General features: G+C 41.3%; 9 protein-coding genes across 9 annotated transcripts; 6 read left to right on the forward strand and 3 right to left on the reverse strand.

The window, feature by feature from the left end:
- Window positions 1-102: 102 nt before the first annotated feature.
- ACU9_1 (Malate synthase, glyoxysomal) lies at window positions 103-955 on the forward strand (the record flags this gene model as incomplete). Its single annotated transcript, XM_064831678.1, has 2 exons — window positions 103-516; window positions 584-955. 2 exons carry the CDS (start codon window positions 103-105, stop codon window positions 953-955), a joined length of 786 nt encoding a protein of 261 aa, XP_064677958.1.
- Window positions 956-1,279: 324 nt separating this feature from the next.
- On the forward strand, window positions 1,280-2,726 carry STE24 (zinc metalloprotease; the record flags this gene model as incomplete). Its single annotated transcript, XM_064831679.1, has 8 exons — window positions 1,280-1,716; window positions 1,776-1,833; window positions 1,896-2,050; window positions 2,108-2,292; window positions 2,351-2,388; window positions 2,441-2,489; window positions 2,547-2,622; window positions 2,675-2,726. 8 exons carry the CDS (start codon window positions 1,280-1,282, stop codon window positions 2,724-2,726), a joined length of 1,050 nt encoding a protein of 349 aa, XP_064677959.1.
- Window positions 2,727-3,062: 336 nt separating this feature from the next.
- ATC70_012509 (uncharacterized protein) lies at window positions 3,063-5,358 on the reverse strand (the record flags this gene model as incomplete). Its single annotated transcript, XM_064831680.1, has 4 exons — window positions 3,063-4,961; window positions 5,034-5,089; window positions 5,148-5,255; window positions 5,313-5,358. 4 exons carry the CDS (start codon window positions 5,356-5,358, stop codon window positions 3,063-3,065), a joined length of 2,109 nt encoding a protein of 702 aa, XP_064677960.1.
- A 1,985-nt stretch (window positions 5,359-7,343) lies between these two features.
- ATC70_012510 (uncharacterized protein) lies at window positions 7,344-8,714 on the forward strand (the record flags this gene model as incomplete). Its single annotated transcript, XM_064831681.1, has 1 exon — window positions 7,344-8,714. One exon carries the CDS (start codon window positions 7,344-7,346, stop codon window positions 8,712-8,714), a length of 1,371 nt encoding a protein of 456 aa, XP_064677961.1.
- A 111-nt stretch (window positions 8,715-8,825) lies between these two features.
- ATC70_012511 (uncharacterized protein) lies at window positions 8,826-9,584 on the forward strand (the record flags this gene model as incomplete). Its single annotated transcript, XM_064831682.1, has 1 exon — window positions 8,826-9,584. The coding sequence occupies one exon, from the start codon at window positions 8,826-8,828 to the stop codon at window positions 9,582-9,584; it is 759 nt and encodes a 252-aa protein (XP_064677962.1).
- Window positions 9,585-13,370: 3,786 nt separating this feature from the next.
- Window positions 13,371-14,419, forward strand: ATC70_012512 (uncharacterized protein; the record flags this gene model as incomplete). The annotated part of the gene is made up of 4 exons (XM_064831683.1): window positions 13,371-13,776; window positions 13,835-13,921; window positions 13,984-14,181; window positions 14,244-14,419. The coding sequence occupies 4 exons, from the start codon at window positions 13,371-13,373 to the stop codon at window positions 14,417-14,419; spliced, it is 867 nt and encodes a 288-aa protein (XP_064677963.1).
- A 3,309-nt stretch (window positions 14,420-17,728) lies between these two features.
- Window positions 17,729-19,275, forward strand: ATC70_012513 (uncharacterized protein; the record flags this gene model as incomplete). Its single annotated transcript, XM_064831684.1, has 2 exons — window positions 17,729-17,752; window positions 17,878-19,275. 2 exons carry the CDS (start codon window positions 17,729-17,731, stop codon window positions 19,273-19,275), a joined length of 1,422 nt encoding a protein of 473 aa, XP_064677964.1.
- Window positions 19,276-20,532: 1,257 nt separating this feature from the next.
- RPN7 (proteasome regulatory particle subunit) lies at window positions 20,533-23,072 on the reverse strand (the record flags this gene model as incomplete). Its single annotated transcript, XM_064831685.1, has 4 exons — window positions 20,533-22,773; window positions 22,829-22,903; window positions 22,961-22,992; window positions 23,048-23,072. The coding sequence occupies 4 exons, from the start codon at window positions 23,070-23,072 to the stop codon at window positions 20,533-20,535; spliced, it is 2,373 nt and encodes a 790-aa protein (XP_064677965.1).
- A 451-nt stretch (window positions 23,073-23,523) lies between these two features.
- Window positions 23,524-24,651, reverse strand: RPN6 (26S proteasome regulatory subunit rpn6; the record flags this gene model as incomplete). The annotated part of the gene is made up of 1 exon (XM_064831686.1): window positions 23,524-24,651. One exon carries the CDS (start codon window positions 24,649-24,651, stop codon window positions 23,524-23,526), a length of 1,128 nt encoding a protein of 375 aa, XP_064677966.1.
- Window positions 24,652-25,139: the final 488 nt, after the last annotated feature.

Raw genomic sequence — 25,139 nt, forward strand, 5'->3', positions numbered from 1 at the left:
GTGATATCCATTCAATGTTGTAGCCATAGTAAAAGAGACGGGATGAGTCTGTGTTCTGTTGCTGCATATCTATTTTTCTTTTTTCTTTCTTTTTATTATACCATGGAGTCTGTTCACTTCAATCTAGCTACTCATCCGGTGAAAGATACCATCAAATTACTGACAACATTGCTGGAGAAGATTACCCACAACAATGATCGACTGCATCCTGACACGAACAGCGATGCTCAGCAGCCGCAAAAGTCTCGCTCGTATACCTGCTTCCACGCTCGCTCTATACCCAGCATCACCATCCATGCCTATTTCACTCGTATCCTCAAGTATTGTCCCTGCGCCAATGAATGCCTGATAGCCATCCTTGTCTATTTCGACCGTATGACACAGCCTGACCCTAAATTGGGCCTCAAACCACTCCATATCGATTCGTACAATATCCACAGACTGATCATTACAGGTTTAATGATATCAAGCAAACTGTATTCTGATGTGTTCTTCACAAACACAAGGTATGCCAAGGTAAAGTATAGGCACATCACAAGACTATCGCCATGGCCACTGTTGACGATAAGCGTCCAAATTGTAGGTGGGTGGATTGCCTGTTACTGAATTGAATGCCTTGGAATTAGAGTTTCTACGCTTGAACAATTACAGCCTGTTTGTGGATATTGATATGCTGCAGTCATATGGAGATAATTTGCTGGAGCTGTGGCATCAGACGCAGGATTTGGAGTCGCTGCTAGTAAGAGAAGTGGTGCACAAAGAACAAGATCATCACCATGGCAGTAGCATGGATAGGCCATTCAGTCGACTGACGATCAAGGACTCCAAATCGAATGATAGTAGCACACCCACTACGCCCACGACGCCAGCTGCCGTAACTGATGATGACATGGATAAACAATGGCTGTATAGCAGGCAGAATTATGGTTTGAATCATCATGCTGGAAATGGATAAGACACGACTACTGCTACTACTACCATATACTACCACATTTTACTTACTATTTTATATCACACACACACATATATATATATATATATCTATCTATCATTATTTTCTTTTAGAGTATAAAGCATTTCTTTTCTGATCTTCCACAAGCACGCATTCAATCAAAGTTTGATTTGGTTCAAATGCTAACATTCCAAAAATTTGAATTATTGGTCGTGTTTGTTACTCATATTCAAATGCTTCGAAACTGTATGCTTTTCATGTCAATGTTTGAGCGGCCATCTATAAATACGGGTCTGATTTTTCATCGATGTTCTCTGCGCAATTAGCATGATTTTCCGCATTTTGATTATTCTCCTGCTGTCCACAGCAGCCTTCCAATGTCAACAGCTTCCATCGCCATCCGTACAGGGCATAAATCCCACCTTGGACGCTTTCAGCACACTGGCCCCCATCATGGACACAGTAGTTAATCTCGCTCGCCTGGCAGATGACTTGTTGGGATCCATGAGCTATCATCGAGCGCTTGGAAAAGAGGAATCGAATCTCCCCACGGCGTCCAAGACTTATACCTACAGCAACACATCAGACGTGTACCAAGAAGCTGTGATGTACGCTCAATTATGTGCTGCCTCTAATTGCAAGGCAAGCTATGACAAGTGGGATTGCGGAAAGTACTGTAACTCGACTGTGCCTGACGGTGTGGTGATTCGTGCATTTGCCACACATCCTTTAGGTGTACATGGATACGTGCTTCGATCTCAAAAGTGGGTCTTTGTCTGTTCGAATAAGGCTGTATGACAACTGACTCTTCCCGTCATTCTAGAGAGAAAAAGCTGTATGTCATGCTCAGAACAGATTCATCCATCCGCGACAAGATTTTGGTAACAAATTAGTGCTTTTGGTCAGCGAGTGGTAAAGTGTACTGATAAGCTATTTCAAATAGAACCTGCAGCGAAAACTCGTACCTCATCCTCGAATTCCTGGCGCAAAGGTACAGCTTGGTTTGCTTAGTTCCATGATCAATATAAGAGATATTGTATACCGCACCATCAGAGATCAATTGAAACTGCATCCGGATTATCAAGTCAGAGTCGCAGGGTAATTGTAAAGTAAAGTTTGTTTGTAAAAAGTGCAAACTAAATGTACATTTCCTAGTCATTCCTATGGTGCAGGCATCGGTTCCTTATTGACAGTTGATTTAGCGCAACGTCTTCCACAGCTAAATAGTACGAATCTTGCTGCTTATCTATTAGGTAAACCTCGAGTAGGCAATCAGGCGTATGCAACCTATGTAGCTGAAAAAAAAATTACAATCAAGCGTTTTGTTCAAGTAGCAGATGGCAAGTACTGTCAGTTTGAGGATAAAGTACCTGTTGACTGAACATGATATACAAATAGATCTTTCGCATTTACCGAGCATTGCTGATGGATACGCTGTAAGTTGATTTGCTTGATACCAGAAACTGTTTATTGACTAGTATTATTTAGCATGAGGGCGACGAATACTGGCTAAGTTCTAACAAGACACAACAAATAGGTAAGACAGTATGCAGACGAATGAAGCTTTGACTTTTGTGCACTGACTCGTGTATAGTGGTTTGCCCTGGACCTTATGAGACAAAGAGTTGCTCGAGCAGTCTGAGCTATGGAGAGGCAGATGATCATTACACGTAGGTATCTATATAGAGTTCCTGATACAACACTAATCCTTGCATTGGACAGCTATTTCGGCATATCTCAAACTTGTGAAGATAATATATACAATGTATACTGATGTATGTCCGTCCTGTTGGGAGTACACTTGTTACCATATAAATTCATGCATTCTTGATGGAATAGAGTTAGCACTTGCTTTTGAAAGGACACGTTTAACGTTGTTCGATCATGTGTTTAGAATGACTATTATTTAATTTAGACATTTTGGCATTTAGACATTTGCGTGATCTGCATATGAGTTGCTTGTTCGATCTTGACCAAATGGCGAAGTGTTTATACAAAATTACTTTATTTTAATTAGATGAATAGATCAACAATAATATACAATGCTTTCGATGAAAAGGGGGTAAATGACTTCAATGGATTAATTGAAAAAAAAAAGAGGGTCTAGAGTTTAGAAACGCAAATCCCATCCAATCTTGGGACCCAACTTGGGCAACACTTCAGTGACAGTGTGCATGTCCTTATCACCTCTACCGGAAAGACAGATAACAATATCCTTATCCTTGGGAAGTTCAGATGCTAACTGAAGAGCAGCATAGACAGCGTGGGCAGATTCCAAGGCAGGAATGATACCTTCCAATTGAGTCAACTTCTTGAAGCCAAGCAAACATTGAGCATCGTCAGCGACACGATATTCAGCTCTACCACAATCCTTCAAGTAAGCGTGCTCAGGACCAACACCAGGATAATCTAAGCCAGCACTGACAGAGTGAGTTTCAATGATTTGACCCTTGGGATCTTGCAAGAGATAGGTACGAGTACCGTGGAGAACACCGGGAGTACCCTTGGTAAGAGTAGCAGAGTGCTTCTCGGTATCTACACCATCACCGCCAGCTTCAACACCCACGATGCGGACAGACTCATCATTGACAAAGGGATGGAACATACCAATAGCATTGGAACCACCACCAACACAAGCAACAACAGCATCAGGCAACTTACCAGCCTTTTCTTGCAATTGACGCTTAGTTTCCTTACCAATGACAGATTGGAATTCACGAACAATTTGAGGGAAAGGATGAGGACCGATGGCAGAACCAACAAGGTAGTGAGTGGTAGAGACATTGGCGACCCAATCACGCATGGCTTCGTTGATAGCATCCTTCAAGGTTCTGGATCCGGTTTGAACAGGGACAACAGTAGCACCCAACATTTGCATACGGAACACGTTCAGGGCTTGACGACGGCAATCCTCCTCGCCCATATAGACAATACACTCCAAACCAAACTTGGCACAAACGGTAGCAGTAGCGACACCGTGTTGACCAGCACCAGTTTCAGCAATAATACGCTTCTTACCCAGACGCTTGGCAAGCAAAATTTGACCTACTGCATTGTTGATCTTGTGGGAACCGGTGTGATTTAAATCTTCGCGCTTCAACCAAATCTTGGCTCCTCCAGCATCTTCAGTTAAACGGTTAGCAAACTGAAGTTGAGAAGGACGAGAGATGTAGTCGTAGTAAGATTCGAATTCTTCCTTGAATGCAGGATCAGCCATAGCATCCTTGAAACAAGTTTCAAGTTGTGTGAGACAGTCCACAAGGGCTTCAGGCACATAAGCGCCACCAAAGGTACCGAAACGAGGATCCATTTGGTAAAAGTTCTTGATATCATCAGGAGAGAAAGGGCCACGACCAGCGGCATCGTTGACTTCGATATCAGCAAGAGGAGCATCGGTGCCAGCAATGGTTTGAACAGGCTCAGTGCGGCCGGTAACTTCAGCAGCATATCTTTCCACAACAGCAGCTACCTTTTGTTTTTGTTCCATGGCTTCTTTGATGACAGTAATGATACGAGAACCAATAACGACACCTTCAGAATGAGCACCTACTTCGACAAAGTGTTCGCGAGTGGAGACACCAAAACCGACGGCCAAGGGAGCTTGGGTATATTTCTTGACACGAGCAATGATAGCAGGCAACTCTGAGCTGACGGTATCCTTGGCACCAGTGACACCCATACGAGAGACGACATAGATGAATGAATCGGCAAGCGTAGCAAGTAACTTGATACGAGCTTCAGTGGTGGAAGGAGCGATGAGAGGAATATAAGACAACCCATACTTGTAACAGACACCACGGAAAACATGAGACTCCTCAGGAGGCAAATCCACCAAAATAAAACCATTGACACCAGCCTCCTTACAATCACGTACCATCTCGTCTTCACCGTATGCAAGAATAGGGTTGTAGTAACCCATGAAAACGACAGGTACCTTTAATCCTTGAGCACGGGCATCACGCACCATTTGAAGGCACATTTTGATATCGGTTTGGTGCTTGAGGGCGATCTACATTGTGTGTACAACATGAGTCACTCTGCTACTCATTGGTGCATTAAAGAGAGATCTCGTCCAACTTACAGTACTGGCATATTGAATAGTAGGTCCATCTGCAATAGGATCGGTAAAGGGAATACCTACAATACACGATTCATGAGCACCCAAGCACACACATAACAACAAACAACAACTTACCCAATTCAATGACATCGGCGCCACCTCTTTCCAAGGCTAATAAGCTCTCTACAGACTCTGCAGGACTGGGATAACCAGCAGTGAGGAAAGTAACAAATGCAGGACGATCTACAAGATTCAATTAACTTCAAGGTAATCATACCAGGTACTGTTATTTGTGCTTACTTTGTTCTTTAGCAGTTGTAAATGCGTTACGAAGTGCAGCAGACATGATTTATGTAAATGTCAAAGTGAGAAAAAGTTGGTTAAAGCAAGATAATCTAAATTTGAAGTCCTGTCTATTTAAACAATCCGGAAAATATGGATCGTTGTTACAAATGTCAATTTGATTGGGGGTTGAAATGAGTCAGGATGGATATTGGTAGCATTTCGCTCTTAAGTCCTGGCTACCGAACCATTTCGCTGTAATCTCCTGTGCACCAGCTCTAAACCTTATTCCCTCTAGACCAGCTCTAAGGCCTTAAATCCGCTAGACCGTTGACTATTTTGTCTGCCCGCTTAGTTCTCTAAGCTTGATTGATGCAAGCTTTATTTCAAGAGATGCAGGCCAAAGTGCCGAATGATGCTGGCTCTTGCCTGTGCAGTGCTATAATAAAAAATCCGTATAGAAGTCTAGATTATACCAAGTTGCTTCCTTAGGACGGCGCCAGATGATGTTCTACGACATGTTTGAAAGATCATTGACAAGTGCTAATCGATTGCTAACGAATGATCTGCGATCTAGATATGCTTTAAATGTCAATATTATCATGTTCAAGATAGGCATAGCGAGAATAAAAATTTTGGCTAGGACTCTTTATTAAATTAGCGACAATTAAATTTATATGTTTGACATAAGAATGCACAGCAGAGTCAAAAATTAGTAGTCGGGCTAACTGATAGCACTTTCAATGCGTACTTCCCTTCTTATGAGCTTCCCAAATTATCGATTTTTAAAAGGTTTTTATTACTTGCTCCGCGTAGACAATAGTAGCAGGACTACAACCAAGCGGCAGGCGCAATTTTCTGTGACAATATTATATATGTTTAGACAAAGTATGAGAACGATTTAAAAGAGGGACTATTATAGGCTGGCATGAATGAGATCTTCATTGACCATCTTTTGGATGTCGAGTCGGATACTATTCAGCACAGCGGCGGGAGCGAAGGAAGTTTGATCGAAGATAAGACGATAGTGAGCCTTCCAAATGTTAGACATCGCAATGATGACTATATGATGGGAGGAAGCACGAGGCCGCTGACTATATCGAATATTGTAAAAGTCGAGAGTGAGGAGGGAATGGCGGATATCATCAGTGGTTACCGTGGGCCAGAGGAACTCAGAGATAATACCCTGCCAACCAAATTATCGATTGTCTTCACTAGAAGGCATTTTGCTAGCCAAAATTGATTAACGCTCCACTGGACATTCTGATTTAGATTGGCCAAATTCTGCTCAATTTCGACTTGTTTGATCCATCTTGTCAGATTTGACTATAAAACGGTGGTGATCCTTCCATACGCCCTTAAGCTTTCTTGACGTACTTTTTATGGCGCATCTAATGGTGCTAAATAAAATAGATGTTTTGATTAAATTCATTGAGCAATTCTTGAAAATATGAAATCAGGTTTTTGACGAAAACGTTGAGATTTTGCATACAAAAGTCTTCTAATTAAAGTGTCTGAGGTTGCATTGGATCGAGAGACACATTTTGATCTAATATGTACCATAATAGAAGTCTTCATTTTGAGGTCAAAAAAGCGATCGTTTGACTTTCGTTGAAAGCCATGAGGGGTACCTCATGCTCAAGGGTTCTTGAAGAAACTCACCGTATCCAGACAGAATCAACGTCAATTGAAACAACTGAGGCATCCAGTTACTCAAGAATTGCATTCTGATCAAGGTACTATGAGCGAGATCGCTGGCAGCTTTTACACGAATTTGTACACACCAAATTCACCCGATGCCAGATCAATGCGGTTATTGTTGGATCAAATCACACCTGACATGCAACTTGACGGTGAACAGCAATCACTCCTCGAACTACCAGTAGAGCTAGATGATTTGTTGTTTGAATGTAAAAGATCGCCTAAATTTGCGTCTCCCGGCAGCAATGGCATCCCTTACCAACTCCTCTGGCTGATTCTCTCATCACCACGGTCTACAATGACGCACTCACCAAAGGCATATTTCCTGCGTCCTGGAACGTCTCCCTCATGACAATCCTCTACAAGAAAAATGAACCCAATGACATGGCAAATTATAGACCTATCTCCCTCTGCAACACTGACTACAAACTCTTGACACGTTTGCTTAATCATCGAATGATGGAAGTCGCTAAGCAACTGATCAACGAAAACCAAGCGGGCTTCGTACCTGGGCGGTTCATTGCCCAAAACGCTCTGCGGTGTCAGGTCATAATGGAAGATGCTGAACGAACCATGAACTTGGCCAAGAAGAACAATGTGATACACCAAATGCCCAAAGCAATTGGCCTTAGTCTTGATCAGGAAAAAGCGTACGATCGAGTTAACCTCTCGTACCTTCAAACTGCACTCATTACCTATGGCTTCCATGCTAATCTTGTTCGCTGCATCATTAACATGATGGGCCAAAATCTCTTGCGCATCAATGTGAATGGTTACTTTACCGATGATGTTCCCAAGCTGCGAGGCTTAAAGCAAGGTGGCCCCATTTCCTCTATTTTGTACAATTTGGCTATTGAACCCTTTCTGTGGTCAATTCTCTATGATCCATTATACCACGGCTATCAAATGCAGTATGCAACTGACCATCCCAACTATAATGCTAATGACCCTTTAGTTCATGTGCCAAAAATCCTATGTTACGCTGACGATGCTTTTGTATTTGTTCAAGACCTTCCTGATCTGGCAAGGTTCGAGTACCACTTAGATGTCTATTGCAATGCAACCCATGCCAAGATTAACTACAACAAGGTCGAAGCTATCTCGCTCTCTGGTCAAAACACATGGTCATATTGGCAAGCACGACTCTCAGAAATGGATATCACAAAATTCACATCCAACATGGATTCCAATCCAGTGATCTATCTCGGGTTTCCTCTGCTGCAATCGGTTCAACAACGTGAAGTATTTATCGGTGGTCTTGTCGACAATCTCCGGACAGCTACCAAAATCCACAGTGTAAGAAGTCTCTCCGTGGTTGGCAAAGCTACAGTGCTCAACAGTTTAATCTTGTCCAAATGCTGGTATGTACTACGAGTAACACCATTTGCTCAAAGTAATGTCCAAGCTATCCAGTCCATTTGTACCAAGTTTCTACGAAAAGGCATCTTTCCTGTTATTCCCTGGGCCACATGGACCAAGCCAAAGCCATTAGGTGGATTAGGTGTTCTGGATGTTGCCCTGCAACAATCGGCCCTATACTTTCGTTGGGTTCAACCGCTCCTCCATCCCTCTGACTCGCCCCACACCCTAGATCTCATGCTGGTCATGCTAGTGAATAAGCAAAATCAGAGTGCGTATGTGCAGGTTCCGTTGCTCTTTCCCCTCACACGAACCACTGGTCTCACTAAACAACGCACCAACACGGTAACAATGATCTAAAAATCAGTTGACCGCCTCAAACGCATCCATGAACCAGTTCACCTCAACATTGCTACCGCCTTAATCCTACCTGTCAAAGCCATTCTGCAGCCGTCTGTCACTGTCTCCAAAATGCCAATTAGGGCCACTCAGTTGCAAGTAAAGGATCTCTATCAACCCAATCCTGACCAACCTCTGCAACTCGAAGCACGAAAAGCACCAACCATCCTAGCTGACATTCGACGCGCTTGCAAGAAAATCCTGAAGCAAATCAACCAGAACAAAGTACCTATCCAACTGTACTTTAGCCTCATGCTACAACTTCCTCAGGATAGCACCAAACGCACAACCGACATCTCCTTCAAACCGTTCATTGACTCCTATGACCTCAACAGCCAGCAAGGCATCACTCGACAGATTTCAACCAGAACATTCCGCACAGCATGCATCGAGGCTCACACCTCCAGCATTGCCAGGTCCAATTGGAATTTCTTCTGGTCTCTGTCCCTGAACCTTGTCCACCGTAATGTCATCTATCGCTTCCTCACCCACACCATCCCGACCAAACGCCTGCTACACTACTTTGAGATAGCTGAATCACCTCTCTGCCCAATCTGTGGTAACGAAGAAAATGCTGTACACTTGCTTTTCCTCTGCTCCAGTAAGGTATCCATCTGGAAAGCTATCATCTTTGAATTCTTGTGGCCAACCGTTTCGATTGGTGATATTATCCAAGCCTGTTCCTCTCTTGACTTTGAAAACATCAAACATGTCTCCAAATCGTACACCACTGCTCACATGGTCATACTGGTAACACTTGGCAACATTTGGCGAGCTCAAGTTCGTATGATCTTTCACTCGACTCCATTTACATGGATCGATGTGGTCTAGCAGATCAAGAACGAGCTCCTTCAACTACATGCCCAAACTGAAATTCACAAACAATTCTAATTCTCTAATCACAATTGTCATCTATCATCTGTTCCTGTCATCTATTGCTTTATCCTAAATATAATTGAATATCATATCAATTGCGCCCGCCTCTTGGTAGTGCCCTAGGGACCTACTTACACGGAGCAATCAATAAAAACATTTTTTTTTTTTTTTTTAAAAAAAAAGTACCTCATGCTTTCTGGTCGTTTTTTGACGATCCCAAGAAAATTGAACAGAGGCGTTAGAAAGCGAGTACTAGATGAGAGCAAATGTTTGATGCTATTCTGATGGCCAAAAAGCGCTTCTAACACGAGAAAATACGGCTCAATTGCGTCTAATCCTGCTGTGGTTTCCGTAAATTTGAAAATTCAGTGACAATACAAGTATGCTGCCTGCCCGTATACAAACGAATCTCATTAGTACCGATATATAGCACCTAGATAATTCAATGAGTTTCGGCATGGCATTTGGCTGTCGACAAGCAAATGGTACTTCCGTCAAGCATATATCATAAGCGCTGAAACTTATTCAGTAAGAGCACCTATTTACAGACTACTCATCTAAAGCGTGTGTAAATTGTGTACCAAGTACTTGTACAAGCAAGATCGATCTGTACAATCTGGTACAAGTTGGGAATTCACTAAGGTACAGAAAAGTTCTTTTGAATCATCAGATTTTTCTGAACGCGGGATACGCATACACACTACTCAACTTGCTACGACAATGTGCTCAAGGCATACACCCCAGTGCTTGCATGTAACGTAGCACGAATTAAGCAAAAAACGACCGACTTTTATGCATTGCAAGTACAGTGCTGACGGATACGGTTCGAGCAATGTATTGGGAATGTTCTCAAATGAAATCGGATTAGCAAAATCAAGGCAATGCCGATGGGCAGTATTGCCACCGAATGTTGTATTGTGTCTCGTTTAAATTTTCTGATGTCGATCTCGGATGAAGCTTTGTAGTCATCATTTGCCAAATGAACTCATTCATTGGCAACGCGTTTACCTTCGTAGTGAATTTCATATGAAAACAGGAAACCCATTGCAAACACAGCAATCGCTGTTGCATTCAATGGTAATCAAGCGTTATCTGTGTTCCTGTATTACGGATCACGCATACTTTTTGTGTCAATCAAATGACAGTGGATATTCAGAGCTAGTGGTCCTCGATAACTTCCTTTGATGGCAAAGAGTAGCATTTAAGGAATGCATTTATCAGGTGTTATGGTTTTTGGAATGTCGCTGTGCGATACAATATCGGTATAACTGTAAATCCGTAAACGATTGCTATTTCTGATTTGCGATATTTCGACGTATTCATCATTTGTGGTTTCAGGTATACTCTTTGCAAGTCTGCGTTTTCTGTACAAGCTACTATACACCTATTTTTGTATCTCAAGTATATTAAAGGTCAAGTGTGTACATCCTCCATCTTTGCATTAATGAATAGAGCTGTTGCTGGCCACGATACTGACAGAGTGCCTAGCAATTCAAGTGACAAAGAATACATCTAAACCTGAGTGCTGCCTATTACCTTAGTATACAGTTTTTATACCGATCAGGCTCGATATACTTTCAGAGCTCTTCCCCCCCTGAACGGGATTCAAATGGGTAAGCAAAGGTTATTATGTCTTGATACCTCGTTTGGTGCTGGAGATTTGCTTAGCTGTACTTGCTCATGTTCCCAAAGTGAGATGTACATTTCACGTTGGTAGGAAGCAGTGGATTCGATTATAAATACACTCTTAAATGAATTGAATCTTTTGATATAAAATGGGATAAGCATTGGCAAAGTGATCTTCAGCCAACACCTTACAGTATACTGTCGATCAAAATCATTTTTGCACTTTCCGTTGCTGCTGTAGCTAGCACATTCGCCTTCGACGTAGTTAACATTGCTGACTGTCTAAGACTACCTGTCAGAAATAATACGATAAAGGACGTTACTGGCCTGCGAGTAGACATCACAGTGATTGGAGGGTTAGGTGGCAGATATTGTGGACATCAATGAAAACATTGAATCATATCATGTGGCGCTGTTGCCATGAATTTGGATTACGAGTTGGATTGCACTGTTTCTTGTAAGCATAAATGTAAACGATGTGAGGATTCTACGGCCATAGGCATGAAACTTATGTTTTCTCTACCGTGTTTTAAAAAGACTGGAAGATGATTACCATTCAGGTTGGCAGCAACGATCAATGCGCATTGTGCGGCGGTATCATAGTGGATCATGTTACTGACGATGCATATGATAATTACGTAGAGGCGGCCATCAAGCGTGTCAAAGCAGAGATCCTAAGAGTCGTGGCTAATCTTTTTAAGCTGCTGCACTGTAATCAAGCATTCAGTCTCATGTAAACATCCATCTGATAGTTGCTAGATTCAAGGTTTCGGGTATATTCTCGCTTTCTGCTGGACAGGCTTACTGTGTACCTAACGGATATTTCAACAGTACAGACGTCAATTATGCAGAGAGCCTGGCAAAAATGTATGCCTTTTCTAACGGTAAGCTATATGTAGCGAGCAAGTGGTATTGATTGCTAAAACATCAGTAGCATTGAACAAATATTTGATTTTCTCGAATAGCAATTGTATGGTTACATGTGTCCCAGCGTTCTTCTCTGCTTACGATGGTACAAATACCCCACAAGTGATTCTCCCTGCGTGGAACAAATGAGCTCATTTGTTACGCTATAAAGCTAATATGTACCGCTGTTCCTAACATTGAATATGGAGCTATTCTTCTTTTACAGTATAGTGAAAATGCCTTACTCATCTTGAATCCCACATACCATAAGTAGTTACAAGAATGGTTATATCACCAGTTGAGTTAGTATTGATCAATGCTTATATTAAATTTGCCATTAGATAGGCGGCTACATCAATTCATCTAGTGGAATGATTGAATCCCTATAGCGACAAAAATTCGTCGACTGTAGAAGAGCGTATAATGTATAAAAATTCATCTTTTGCCGTAATTTTTATTTGTAGCAACCTCGAATATGGAATATAATAGGAATTTCAAGCTTTTAACATTCTGTAGAACATTTACACAGGTGATCAGTAGGATGGCAACCTTCTAATAGGGTAATTATACCACTCATTGAATCTTGTGACACGATCGGATTGCATGAAAGGGTCTCTTCATGCCACATGGATTTCAAAGACAAGCGATGCATTCTTGATGTTAAGTGGGTACCGCGTTCTAACGTACAATAGCTAGACATTATGATTTTAAATCAGCCAATGCCGCATATTTGGCTGATCGACATTTGTACATATGCAATTGCAGGACATAAAGGCATATGACCCAACATACTTGGTAACAACAATTAGCATAAACCATGGATAAACCTACGGCCGAAAAACGTAGGGAGCACATAAAAGCAGCTCTCAAGAACTAGTAGCCATGCTATAAGCTCACCTTGTAGCATGTACACATTGAAATTTACACACAGTACCTCGGCTAAGTATATTGTACCTGAAAAAATCAACCATGTGGTTTATACGTGTAAACACAATGTGTTTCCACCCTCTTTTTTCTCTTTCTTGTTGCATTAGCACATCTTGAGAGAACCAGCACTTCTTCACACTTCATTAAAAATGTATAACGCTTCACCGGAAGGTCATTTGCAATCAAATATAGCTACACCTTGCTACAAGATGTAACCTTATTTTAGTATATAAGCAACGGTTTCAAAGTATGTTCAATGCAGCAATACAAAAGAAAATCGCAATGGTTTCTCTCAAATCAATCATAGTTCTCTCTGTGTCCGTAGCCAGTGTTCTTGCTGCTAATGTAGCCAATATTGCTAGCTGCCCTGCCTTGAAGCCTCGTGCTACTCCTGCAAAGGACGTTACTGATCTCAGGATCGATGATTTCAAGATTGTGGGTGCTTTAGGTGATAGTATTATGGCAGGTTTTGCTATGATGGGCATCGATTATGAGGGTGCTGGTATTCTGAACCTCAGTCTTGTTTCGGAATACCGAGGCAACAGTTATGCAATTGGCGGCGACACTGGTGCCGTTACCCTTTCCAACTTTATCAAAAATTACCAACCAAATGTGAAGGGTGCTTCCATCTTGTCTCATGTTGTTTCCTATTGTAGCGGTGATACTTGCGGTTTTCCAGAGACTCTCTGTAAGTATAGTTATACCTTGTCTGTGAATGCAAAGCTAAAACAAAATTATGCTTATAGATCGACCCCTGAGGGATAATTTGAACGCTGGTCAAAGTGGTGCTGTTGCCATGAATCTTGATTACGAACTGGATTATCTCATTCCTCGTATGCATTACCTAGTGATTGTTTGATTGCTATAGCCCTAACATGATTATGTTGCTTCACAGGCATGAAATCTTATATTCTTTCAACTAGTTACAAGAATGATTGGAAACTCATTACAATTCAGATTGGTAGTAACGATCAGTGTGCTTCATGTGACAGCAGCATCAAGGATCATGTCACCGCTACTGCCTACGGTCAATACGTTGAAGCTGCTATCAAGAGAATCCAAGCTGAAATCCCCAAGACTGTTGTCAACTTGCGTAAGTAAAACAATACAAAAGCGGTCTCTTCATGCGGGAAAATCTGATCAAATGCTTTTTAGTTGGCACATTTAAAGTATCTGGTGTATTTCCCTTGTCTGCTGGCCAGGCATACTGTGTACCCAATGGCATCTTGGAGAATAAAAAAGAATGCTCCTGTTCTAGCTCTGCTGAAAATTTGACAAAGATGGATGCCTTATCCGATGGTAAGCCTGTGGACATGAACTTTATCCGTTGAATGCTTATTGAAAACACATAGCGTATAACCAACAATTACAAACTATTGCAAACAAGTACAAAGGCCAACCTAATGGAACATTTGCTGTTATGTATAGTCCTGCTCCTATTGACATTTCTACCTTCCCTATTGATGCCTTAAGGTTTGTAATCATCGGCCTATCTTTGCTATCAAACATTAGAGTTAACTTGTTATATACATTTCTCAAGTAATGTTGACTGCTTCCATCCATCTTTGAAGGGTCACCAGTGGATTGCAAAAGCATTATGGAATCAGCTATTTTTAAAGAGCAGCGCCAAGCCGCCATCAATGAAATTTGATGCCAACCTTGGGGTAAGTATTTGGAGCAACTATTGCATCAATCACATTAATCAAACCACTACTTCTTTTCAACATGCTTAGGTTTATTGCCCAACTGTAAGTTATTTAAACAAGAAATTTCTTTTCAAATATGATTTTTTAACATTATTTTTCGTCAAAAATAGGATGCTGACAGACTTCCTACCGCTTGAGAGTCTACCGATTGATAACGTTACATTAACTTTTCTCAAATATTGGGCCCTCAGCAGATCATGCACTACGAGAAACAATAAAAAAACTAATGGAGCAAGTATATTTTGATTTACGGAGCAGAGGTGTTCTTAAGCATCTGCTTTAACAAATCTTGAGCATATATCATATCATGCAAAAAAGATTTCTAAACGACGTATGTAATCGTGACACTCTAATAGTAAAGGTAATTCAAACAACTGTGATTGACTCTATGAAGCGTTCCACAGCTTTTGGGCTAAACAAGATTAATGACCGTGATTAATATGGCATGGATTGGCTAACGTTTTTTGCAATAATGCCTCGAAAAGGCTCCCCACTTCATGCTTGACAATATGGCATAGCTGTTTAGGGAGTAAAACTGTTGCATACAGACGCTTAACCGAGTTGCTATATGTAGCAACCTTAGGTCCAACCCTAACGTGTCTAGATATTTGATACTTTTACAGTTCTCTACGTTGAGGACAATGAAGGTATACATTCCTTCAAATAATGATCACTATATATGGAAAGCAGCCGAGCGATCTTAATAACTTTCAAATCTTCATTATATATACAAGAACATAAAAATGCATAAGTTAGTTTTACCAAAATCAATATGCCTCCTATTCGAATTAAAAATTGCTCAAGCTACCGAACTGCCTTTCCAGTAAATTGCAGCTACCAAAGACGTGATTTATGCCGTGTAAATACACTCTATAAAGCAATACATAACCAAATTTTATAGATTTCAAGCCTTCATACCTTGACAGGTAGACCTTTTTGAGCCACCAGAGTGATGCCAAACAATTGTACTTGAGTAGTAGTAACATCCTGATACCTTTGCTCAACTTTTTGGGCTAAAAAAAAAATATGGCCAAAAATCGACTAAAAAGCATGAGGAATACCTCATGGTTTTCATCGAAAATCAAACGATCGCATTTTTCACCTTGAAAATGAAGACTTTTACTATGGTATACGAGCCTTTCAGCACTTCGGGTGGTTTCCTGACCTACGCTTCGCTTCGGTGGAAACCAACCTACGTTCAAACGGCTCGCGCTGCCGCGGGCCTTTGGCTAATATCCCAAAATTAATATAGCTAAAATGTTAGAAGAGGAACCCTGATTGTTGATTGATATATAATCACTAATCATATGAGTGTTTATGCTTCGGATGGTTCTCACCGAAGCGTAGCGAAGGTAGAGAACCAACCTGCGCAGCGGCAGCTCGTGCTGCTGATTTCTCTTGCGTATTTTATCAAAATACTGCTACTTTCATTTTGACCCTCCACTTACACATAGCAACCCTTCATATTATCTGTGGATCTGATTCTTATGTGATGTTCTACATCCATATACACGTAGCTACTTCATATACGGGCAAGCAGCATACTGGTATTCCCACTTTTTAGTCCTTAGTGTCCCTAATACAGCAAAATATGAGTGCATTTGAGCTGAATTTTCTTGCGTTCAAGGCCGTTTTAGATCGTCAGAATAGCCCCAAATGGTTGCTTTCATCTGGCAGTTACTTTCTGACACTTTTGCTCGACTTTTTGGGGACCAAAAAAACATGGTCAAAAATCGACCAAAAAGCATGAGGTATCCCTCATGGTTTTCATCGAAAATCAAACGATCGCATTTTTCATCTTGATAATGGAGACTTTTACTATGGTATATCTTGAATCAAAATGTTTCTATCAATCCAAAGCAACCTCTGAAATTATCTTTGTGGGACTTTGATATGTAAAATTTCGACATTTTGGCCATAAACCTCTTTTCATATGTTTACAAATCATTTAATAAGTGAATTCAAAACATCTATTTTACTTAGTACCATTGGAAGCGCCTTGAAAAGTACTCCAGGAAAGCTTAAGGAAGCATGGGGTGATTATCATACTTCACTTAGTCGAATCTGCAAAAATAGCTCGATCGAGTCCAAAATTATCAAAATATGTCCAATCTGGAACAGACTATGATTCTGGGTTTGAATTAATTTTGGCTGGTAGGGCCAGCTGGAAAACTCATGCCCTTTTCATAAGGCAATACAGTAGTAAATGCCCTTGAAGCGTATAGAAAGTAGGTGGAAGGTCATAGCACTATCGTTTATAATGATATTTTATTGCCTTCTATATCGTTCATAATGATATTTTATTGCATTCTATATTTAATAACGTTAGTCTGGACATTGACAATGCATGGGTTGCATAAAATGTCTGCAGTAAGTAATGAAATCTCTGAGGCTCTGAGACGTCGCTCAAATAAAACATTGACAGCATTGAGCAGAGGAAAGAGGGTAGAAACAACAGTGGTTTTTGTTGATTGATTGTAAAATCATTATTCTCATATGAGCCAGGACAGATAGATGCCTTGAAACTCAGGTTCCATATTAGGATTGTAAAGTGCAAAAGTACTGAACATTTATTATGTTATGATATGAGCCAGGACAGATAGATGCCTTGAAACTCAGGTTCCATATTAGGATTGTAAAGTGCAAAAGTACTGAACATTTATTATGTTATGATATGAGCCAGGTCTGATAGATGCCTTGAAACTCAGGTTCCATATTAGGATTGTAAAGTGCAAAAGGACTGAACATTTATTATGTTATGATGATATGAGCCAGGTCTAATAGATGCCTTGAAACTCAGGTTCCATATTAGGACTGTAAAGTGCAAAAGGACTGAACATTTATTATGTTATGATATGAGCCAGGTCTAATAGATGCCTTGAAACTCAGGTTCCATATTAGGACTGTAAAGTGCAAAAGGACTGAACATTTATTATGTTATTCGTCTCCGGGACTTTTGTCGCCTTCATTCGGTACGCAACCTTACCTTTCGAGGACGGGTTACTGTTCTCAATTCACTCTTGTTCTCTAAAGTGTGGCATATTGCACGCTTGTTTCCTTTTTCGGCTAACGATATTCACAAGCTACAACAGCTGGGCGCCTCGTTCGTTAACCAAAATGCCAAACTAACTCGATTCTCTTTCGCTACTCTCTGCCTCCCTCGTTCTCATGGCGGCCTTGGTCTTTTGGATCCTGCTGTGCAGATCAACGCCCTTCAGTGGCGCTGGCTTCATCCACTTTTGCACCCATCCGATCCCACTCCTCCTACCAAGACTTCTCTTCCTTATCTCCGTGTCATCCTCAACTTCTTCCTCGCTACTCCCTCATACCCCACCTACCACTGGTCTCTCCTCTTTCCTGCCTGTAGGCCATCAAGCGCCAGAAAGGTCATCGCTCCTCTCTACAACATTCTTCGCGCCGTAGATACCATTGTTCGTAAGTTTGGTGTCTGTCATGTTTCCTTCAGTACTTGTCTACGCCTGCCATTTTCGACCTTGGTTGAACATAACCTTCCACCCAACCATAGCTTATCGCCTACATTTCGCTCACCAAAGGAAGTGGTAAAACACTACCCCAGAGTGCTTCAACTTACAGGTAATGATGTTTTCATCTTTGATACCACCACTCAAGCTCTTCAACTTCGCACTTCGGTCATTGGCCTACCCCACCAACCCACCAGCTTACGCGCTATCAATTTTCTTCAGGCTCAAAACCTACTGCTCACCAACTTCATTCACTTCAACATGTTGCTCCTTGTCCCTCGTCCAAACATCACACATATCGACCTCTCCACCATCACCAACTATTCCGATAGTATCAGCCTCGTATCCACCCTTCTACTCTCTTTATTGGCAACTTCATTTTCTTTTGAGTCTCATTCATTCCTTTTATCCCTCCCTACTAATCAAGGATTCAAATCCCTCCCCCTTCACACTAACCCTTCCTCTTATTCGTCCCCTTTAGGTGTTGCCAAATGGAAGCAGTTTTGGACTCTCCAGATTCCTTTGAATGCTCGCAATACTTGGTTCCGGATCCTTCATGAAAAAGTTACTACTCGTCAATTATTACATCAACGGCTTCGCGATTCATTTACCCCGTACTGTCCTCACTGTCAGTCTTCGTCATCCACAATCCCCACCATCATCGAAGATACTGAGCACTTCCTCTTTTCCTGTCCTCGAAAATTGGACGTCTGGCGACAAACTCTCTCTCTTTACATCTCACCTCGATTCTCTTACTTTGCGTACGAGGAATACATTGCCATCCTCCACCTTCGCCTCGATATTGACCGCTCATCTCATGAACTTTTTCCTGCATTATCCGTGTTCCAGGTCTTTGCTTGCATCCAACAGGCTATCTGGTCTGCTCATTACCGCCAAGTTTTCCAGCACGTCCCTTTCATCCCGTCTACTGTCATCCACTCCATTCATCGTACTCTCCTCAATTTAGACTCCCAACTTTCCTTCGATACAATTATCTGAGCTTCCCCTTATATCCTCCAGTCTTTATATCCCCTCCCTCTATATTAGGTGACGATTTAAGGACTTTAAATAAAAACAGAAGTGCCTACTTCCTTATAAAAAAAAAAAAACATTTATTATGTTATGATATGAGCCAGGTCTAATAGATGCCTTGAAACTCAGGTTCCATATTAGGACTGTAAAGTGCAAAAGGACTGAACATTTATTATGTTATGATATGAGCCAGGTCTGATAGATGCCTTGAAACTCAGGTTCCATATTAGGATTGTAAAGTGCAAAAGTACTGAACATTTATTATGTTATGATATTGAATCAAAATGTTTCTCTCAATCCAAAGCAACCTCTAAAACCACTTTTATGAGGCTTTCATATGCAAAATATGGCTATTTTCGCTAGAAACCTCATTTCATAATTTACCAAATTTCTCAGTAATTTGATTCAAGAAACCTATTACACTTGGCAACATTGGAAGCGCCTTGAAAAGTACTTCAAGAGTGTATTAGGAAGCGTAAGGTGATCATCATAATTTATATAGTCGAACATCATAAAATAGATTAAAGAAGTCGAAAAAACACGAAAAAAATAAAATGTGTTTGAATCAATTTTGGCTGCGGCATTGCTGCTGGCTGATCTAAATGTCTTTCTGTTGATGACAATGATGATTGCGATGCTGATTAAATGGGGATCATGGAAATGAAAGGACAATTGCTTAGCGCAAATACTTTTTTTTGGGGAGTTTTACCTCATAAAGATGTCTTTTGCAACGACAATATCTCAGAAAAGTCGCTGTAGATCTTACAAAAGTCCTATATTTACAGATGGCCAGCTTTATGCCGTTATCTCAAGGGCAACATCAGCGATTGGATACTCCCCCCTCCTAACTCTGTTGATATAGCTTTTTTTTTTTTACTATTAATTGATTGTTTAAAACTTACTTGATATACCAGATTTTTATTGCCTCTGATTTAAAATGTCTTCAGCGAGGGCCGCAGGGCAACGCCGTCGTCGAGCGTAGCGAGATTGATCGGCTACTAGTATGGCAATTACTTTAAAATGTACCTGGCAGAGTAAATCTGGTGCGTATACGATGGATTCGAGTAAGATGAGCAGGTTTAAAAGTGTTCCATACTGAAATTTATTGTGGCTATAAAGTAAACAAAAGAATAGAGAGGGGAAAACGAGATGAGTAAATTTAAATATAAGATATATACAGGCTTTGGTTGGTGTCAATAAATTATGAGGAAGGAAGCTATAAATTTATCCACTGCAGCTTACACAAGCGTCCTTGTTATCAATAGAACAGACCATATCAGCTGCATTCTCCTCTTCAGTCTTCTTTTTACGATATTCACGCAAAGATAATTGATCGACAGTGAATTTGATGGCATCAACAGCTGGACGAGTACGTAGATAGTACATACCAGTCTTCAAGCCCTTTTGCCAACCGTAAAAGTGCATACTGGTCAACTTACCAAAGTTGGGCTCACCAATAAAGATGTTCAAACTTTGACTTTGATCAATAAAAGCACCACGATCAGCAGCCATGTCAACCAAAGTACGCTGACTCAACTCCCAAACAGTCTTGTAGATATCCTTGAGATTTTGTGGGATGCCAGGAATGTTTTGAATGGAGCCACCGTCAGACATAATCATATTCTTGATATCTTCGTTCCAAAGATCCATTTCTACCAAATCCTTTAACAACCAAGGGTTAACAATCTGGAATTCACCAGCAAGAACACGACGGGTATACAGGTTGGAAGTGTAAGGCTCAAAACATTCATTGAATCCCATGATTTGCGATGTAGAGGCAGTTGGCATAGGGGCGAGTAAAAGAGAGTTACGAACACCATGCTTGGCAATCTTTTCCTTCAAAGATGCCCAATCCCACAGAGAAGTAGGGGTGACATTCCACATATCGTATTGCAAGATACCTTGAGAGACAGGACTACCTTCATAAGTTTCATAAGGCCCAAGTTGTTCAGCCAACTCATTGGATGCTTCTAAAGCAGCATGATAGATTGTTTCAAAGATCTGGATATTGAGTTCCTTGGCTTCAGGGGAATCAAAAGCAAACTTCATCAGCATGAAAGCATCAGCTAAACCTTGGACACCTAAACCGATAGGGCGATGTCTCTTGTTGGAGCGCTCGGCTTCAATCACAGGATAGTAGTTGACATCAATAATTTTGTTCAAATTCTTGGTAATAACCTTGGTAACATCATGCAGTTTTTGGAAATCGTACTTTTCTCTGTTGATGACAAATGAAGGCAAAGCAATGGAGGCCAAGTTACAAACAGCAACTTCGTCAGGGCTGGAATACTCGACAATCTCAGTACAGAGATTACTACACTTGATGGTGCCCAAATTTTGCTGATTACTCTTTCTGTTACAAGCGTCCTTGTAGAGCATGAAAGGATTACCGGTTTCAGTTTGTGCTTCTAAAATAGCATACCACAGCTTTTGTGCTTTGATAGTTTCTCTAGCTCTACCCTCACGCTCGTACTTTTCAAACAAAGCCTTGAATTCATCACCCCAAACCTCGCAAAGACCAGGAGCTTCATTAGGACAGAAAAGAGACCATTCACCGTTATCTCTGACACGTTCCATGAAGAGATCAGGCACCCACAAAGCATAAAACAGATCGCGAGCTCTAATTTCATCCTTACCAAAATTCTTGCGGAGATCAAGGAACATGAAAATATCAGCATGCCAGGGTTCCAGGTACATGGCAAAAGCGCCAGGACGCTTGTTACCACCTTGATCAACATAACGAGCAGTGTTGTTGAACACACGCAACATGGGTAAAAGGCCGTTGGAGTAACCGTTGGTACCAGCGATATAGGAACCAGTAGCACGGACATTGTGAATGTTCAAACCAATACCACCAGCAGTCTTGGAGATTTGAGCACAGATCTTGAGAGTCTCATAGATGCCTTCAATTGAATCCTCCTTCATGGTCAATAGGAAACAAGAAGACAATTGAGGGCGAGGAGTACCAGCATTGAACAAGGTAGGGCTAGCATGAGTGAAGAAACGCTCTGACATCAAGTTGTATGTCTCAATAGCAGCATCGATGTCCTCGCCGTGAATACCAACAGCAACACGCATAATCAAATGTTGAGGCCTTTCAGCAACTTTACCATTGATTTTAAGCAAGTAGGAGCGCTCTAACGTCTTGAAGCCAAAGAAATTGTACTTGAAATCACGGTCGTAGATGATGGCAGAGTTGAGACGTTCAGCATTAGCCATGATAATGTTGTAGATGTCTTCGGCGATCATAGGAGAGTGCTTATTTGTCTTTGGGTTGATATACACGTAGAGGTCTTCTACAACTTGAGAAAAGACCTTCTTGGTTTCCTTGTGAAGATTGGAGATGGCGATACGAGCAGCCAATTGAGCATAATCAGGATGAGTAGTCGTCATGTAGGCAGCTGTTTCCGCAGCAAGGTTATCAAGTTCAATGGTGGTGACACCTTGATAGACACCGGAAATGACCTTTTGTATGAATCAGATTAGCTGCGACTCTATTATTCACTGTATAGGCACCTACCTTTTGAGTAATGGCCACTGGATCAACATAGTTCATATCAAGACCGTAACACAGTTTGTTGATTCTGGCGGTAATCTACGTTGTGAAATGACTCAGTGAAATGCTCCATATTTACACGGCAAAACAACTTACCTTATCGAAAGCTACTCTTTCACGTCTTCCATCTAGGCACAATACCGTTAACACTAGCACTTCATGATGGCAATGACCGTTTGATACCTCTTTTGTAGACAAACATGGGCATAATCCTGATTTATATTATTGGTTTCAGAAGGAAAGAAGAGGAGAAAGAGGGTCAAAAAATGAAGAAACGATGCTTCTTTTATTGCTACGCGTGACTGAAAAGAAAATTTTACATTTCATGAAGCTGTTTTACTAATCAACCATCGCGCTTCATGTACGCGTTTAAGGCAGTCCATCCTTCTTGTGCTACATTGCAACTGGATTGCACAAAACAACAGCTATAGAGGCAGATGGTGTTCTGTTTTCTGACATTTGAAAGGACGGAATACATATTCCTGAAACGTGCATAATGCATTTGAATTTTCTAAACGTTGCAATCAAAACCTGCTGAAATTCAGGTCCTCTTCATCCAGAGCGTCTATACTTTCAACTGATAGATCAAAAGCCCCATCCATTTGTCCCAAAAGCAACTCCAGATGTGATGTGATTCAAAATGTTTTCTAATCTTTATTTCACTTTTGTTGTCTCTCGTTATATTGTTGAACATGGAATTCAATAAACTTCTTAACGTTGTCTTGATGGTATTGATCAAGATGTAAGTGGAATTCCTTCTCTAAACGTTTTACTGCATTATCCGAGGGCTCATTGGCATAAACAGGGAGACTGGCATACACACCATGATTCAATTCGATCTTCAGGTTGATGATTGGTTGCTCTAACTTGAGGCTTACAGTTGGCACCTCATTATTTTTTTGATATATAGGTTGTGGTGGTTGTGTTTGTGGTTGTGTTTGTGGTTGTGTTTGTGGTTGTGTTTGTTGAGGAGGTTGTTGGGTAAAAGCGGAGGGAGCAGGTGAAGAAGACGAGGCGTATTTTGAGGCAGCAGATCCTTGATTAGTTCTAATAAATGTGGAAGGAGCAGTAGATTGTACAATTGGTCTGGGAGGTGCTACAGCAGGAGCAGCAGGCTCAGGTTGTCTAAATTGTTGAGCAGGAGCTGGTGCTGGAGCAGGTGCAGGTGCACGAGCAGGAGGAGCGGCTTGTGCTCTAGCAGCAGAGGCAGCAGGCGGAACAGTAGCATATTTACTAGCCATTGATCCATTACCAGCTTTGTTGGCAGGTGATTCCCAGAAAGGAGTTGATGAGAGTTGAGCAGATCCCCAAGGACCTGTAGTAACTGCTTCTCTTCCACGGTACGCAGATGATGAGGGAGGGACCAAAGAGCTAGGAACTGGTCTTCTAGGGGGAGGAGGGAAAGCAGCAGCAGCCTTGGGCTTCTTTGGTTTCTTCTTCTTCTTGCTACCACCCAGACCACCCTTTGGGATAGGCTTACCTAAACGTCTGTCGATGATGGCTTGTTCATCCACAGGTTGATAGTTGGCACCACGACGATGAAGTTGACCACTACCAATACCACCAGCCTTTGTCTTGATATTAGGATCGATGAGGCTCTGCCAGCCACTCATACTCAAGCTAACATTGGTAGAGCCATCCTCTGCGATGGATTGACTGCCCCAAGCAGTAGCCTCAATAGGCTCATATTCATCATCTGTATATTCTTCGCTTGTGTACTCGTCAGAAACGTCTGCAGAGCTATTTCCTTGTTGCTGTTGTCGTAGGGCTTGATTCCAATTACTCATTTTTTGAACGTTGGCTATCTAAGATGAGAAATAGAAGGAAAGAGAGAGAGAGAGAGAGATAGAACACGTACGGATGGGTGAATGAAAAAAATAATAATTCAAAAAAAATTCTTCTCGTTGGTGGTCTTTTTGAATACCGAAGCAGATGTGATAAAAAAAAAAACACACCATCTGATATCCTCGTTGCTCCACCTAATCTTTCACCGTATGAGACTTGTAAATGGATGCATTGTCAAGTACGAAATACTTGTAATTCATACCGGCTGTATCAATTGTAGTGAGAACTTGCTCTATAAATTCTAAACAGTCGTTGCTGGTTGTGCCTTTTTTTTTACAACTGGGGTGTCATCTAATCGCTGTCTTTTCCTGCTGTTGCTGCAGTGATGATTTCCTTTCGTAAAAGGGTAATAACACCGTCTTTGGAAATAGCACCTAAAATACTCACATTTGGTTCCTTTGTTTCAACTTGGATTTTGCAAGGCGTTCCT

Source organism: Mucor velutinosus (assembly GCF_035048745.1).
Source record: "Mucor velutinosus strain NIH1002 chromosome Unknown tig00001569, whole genome shotgun sequence".
NCBI lineage: Eukaryota > Fungi > Mucoromycota > Mucoromycetes > Mucorales > Mucoraceae > Mucor > Mucor velutinosus.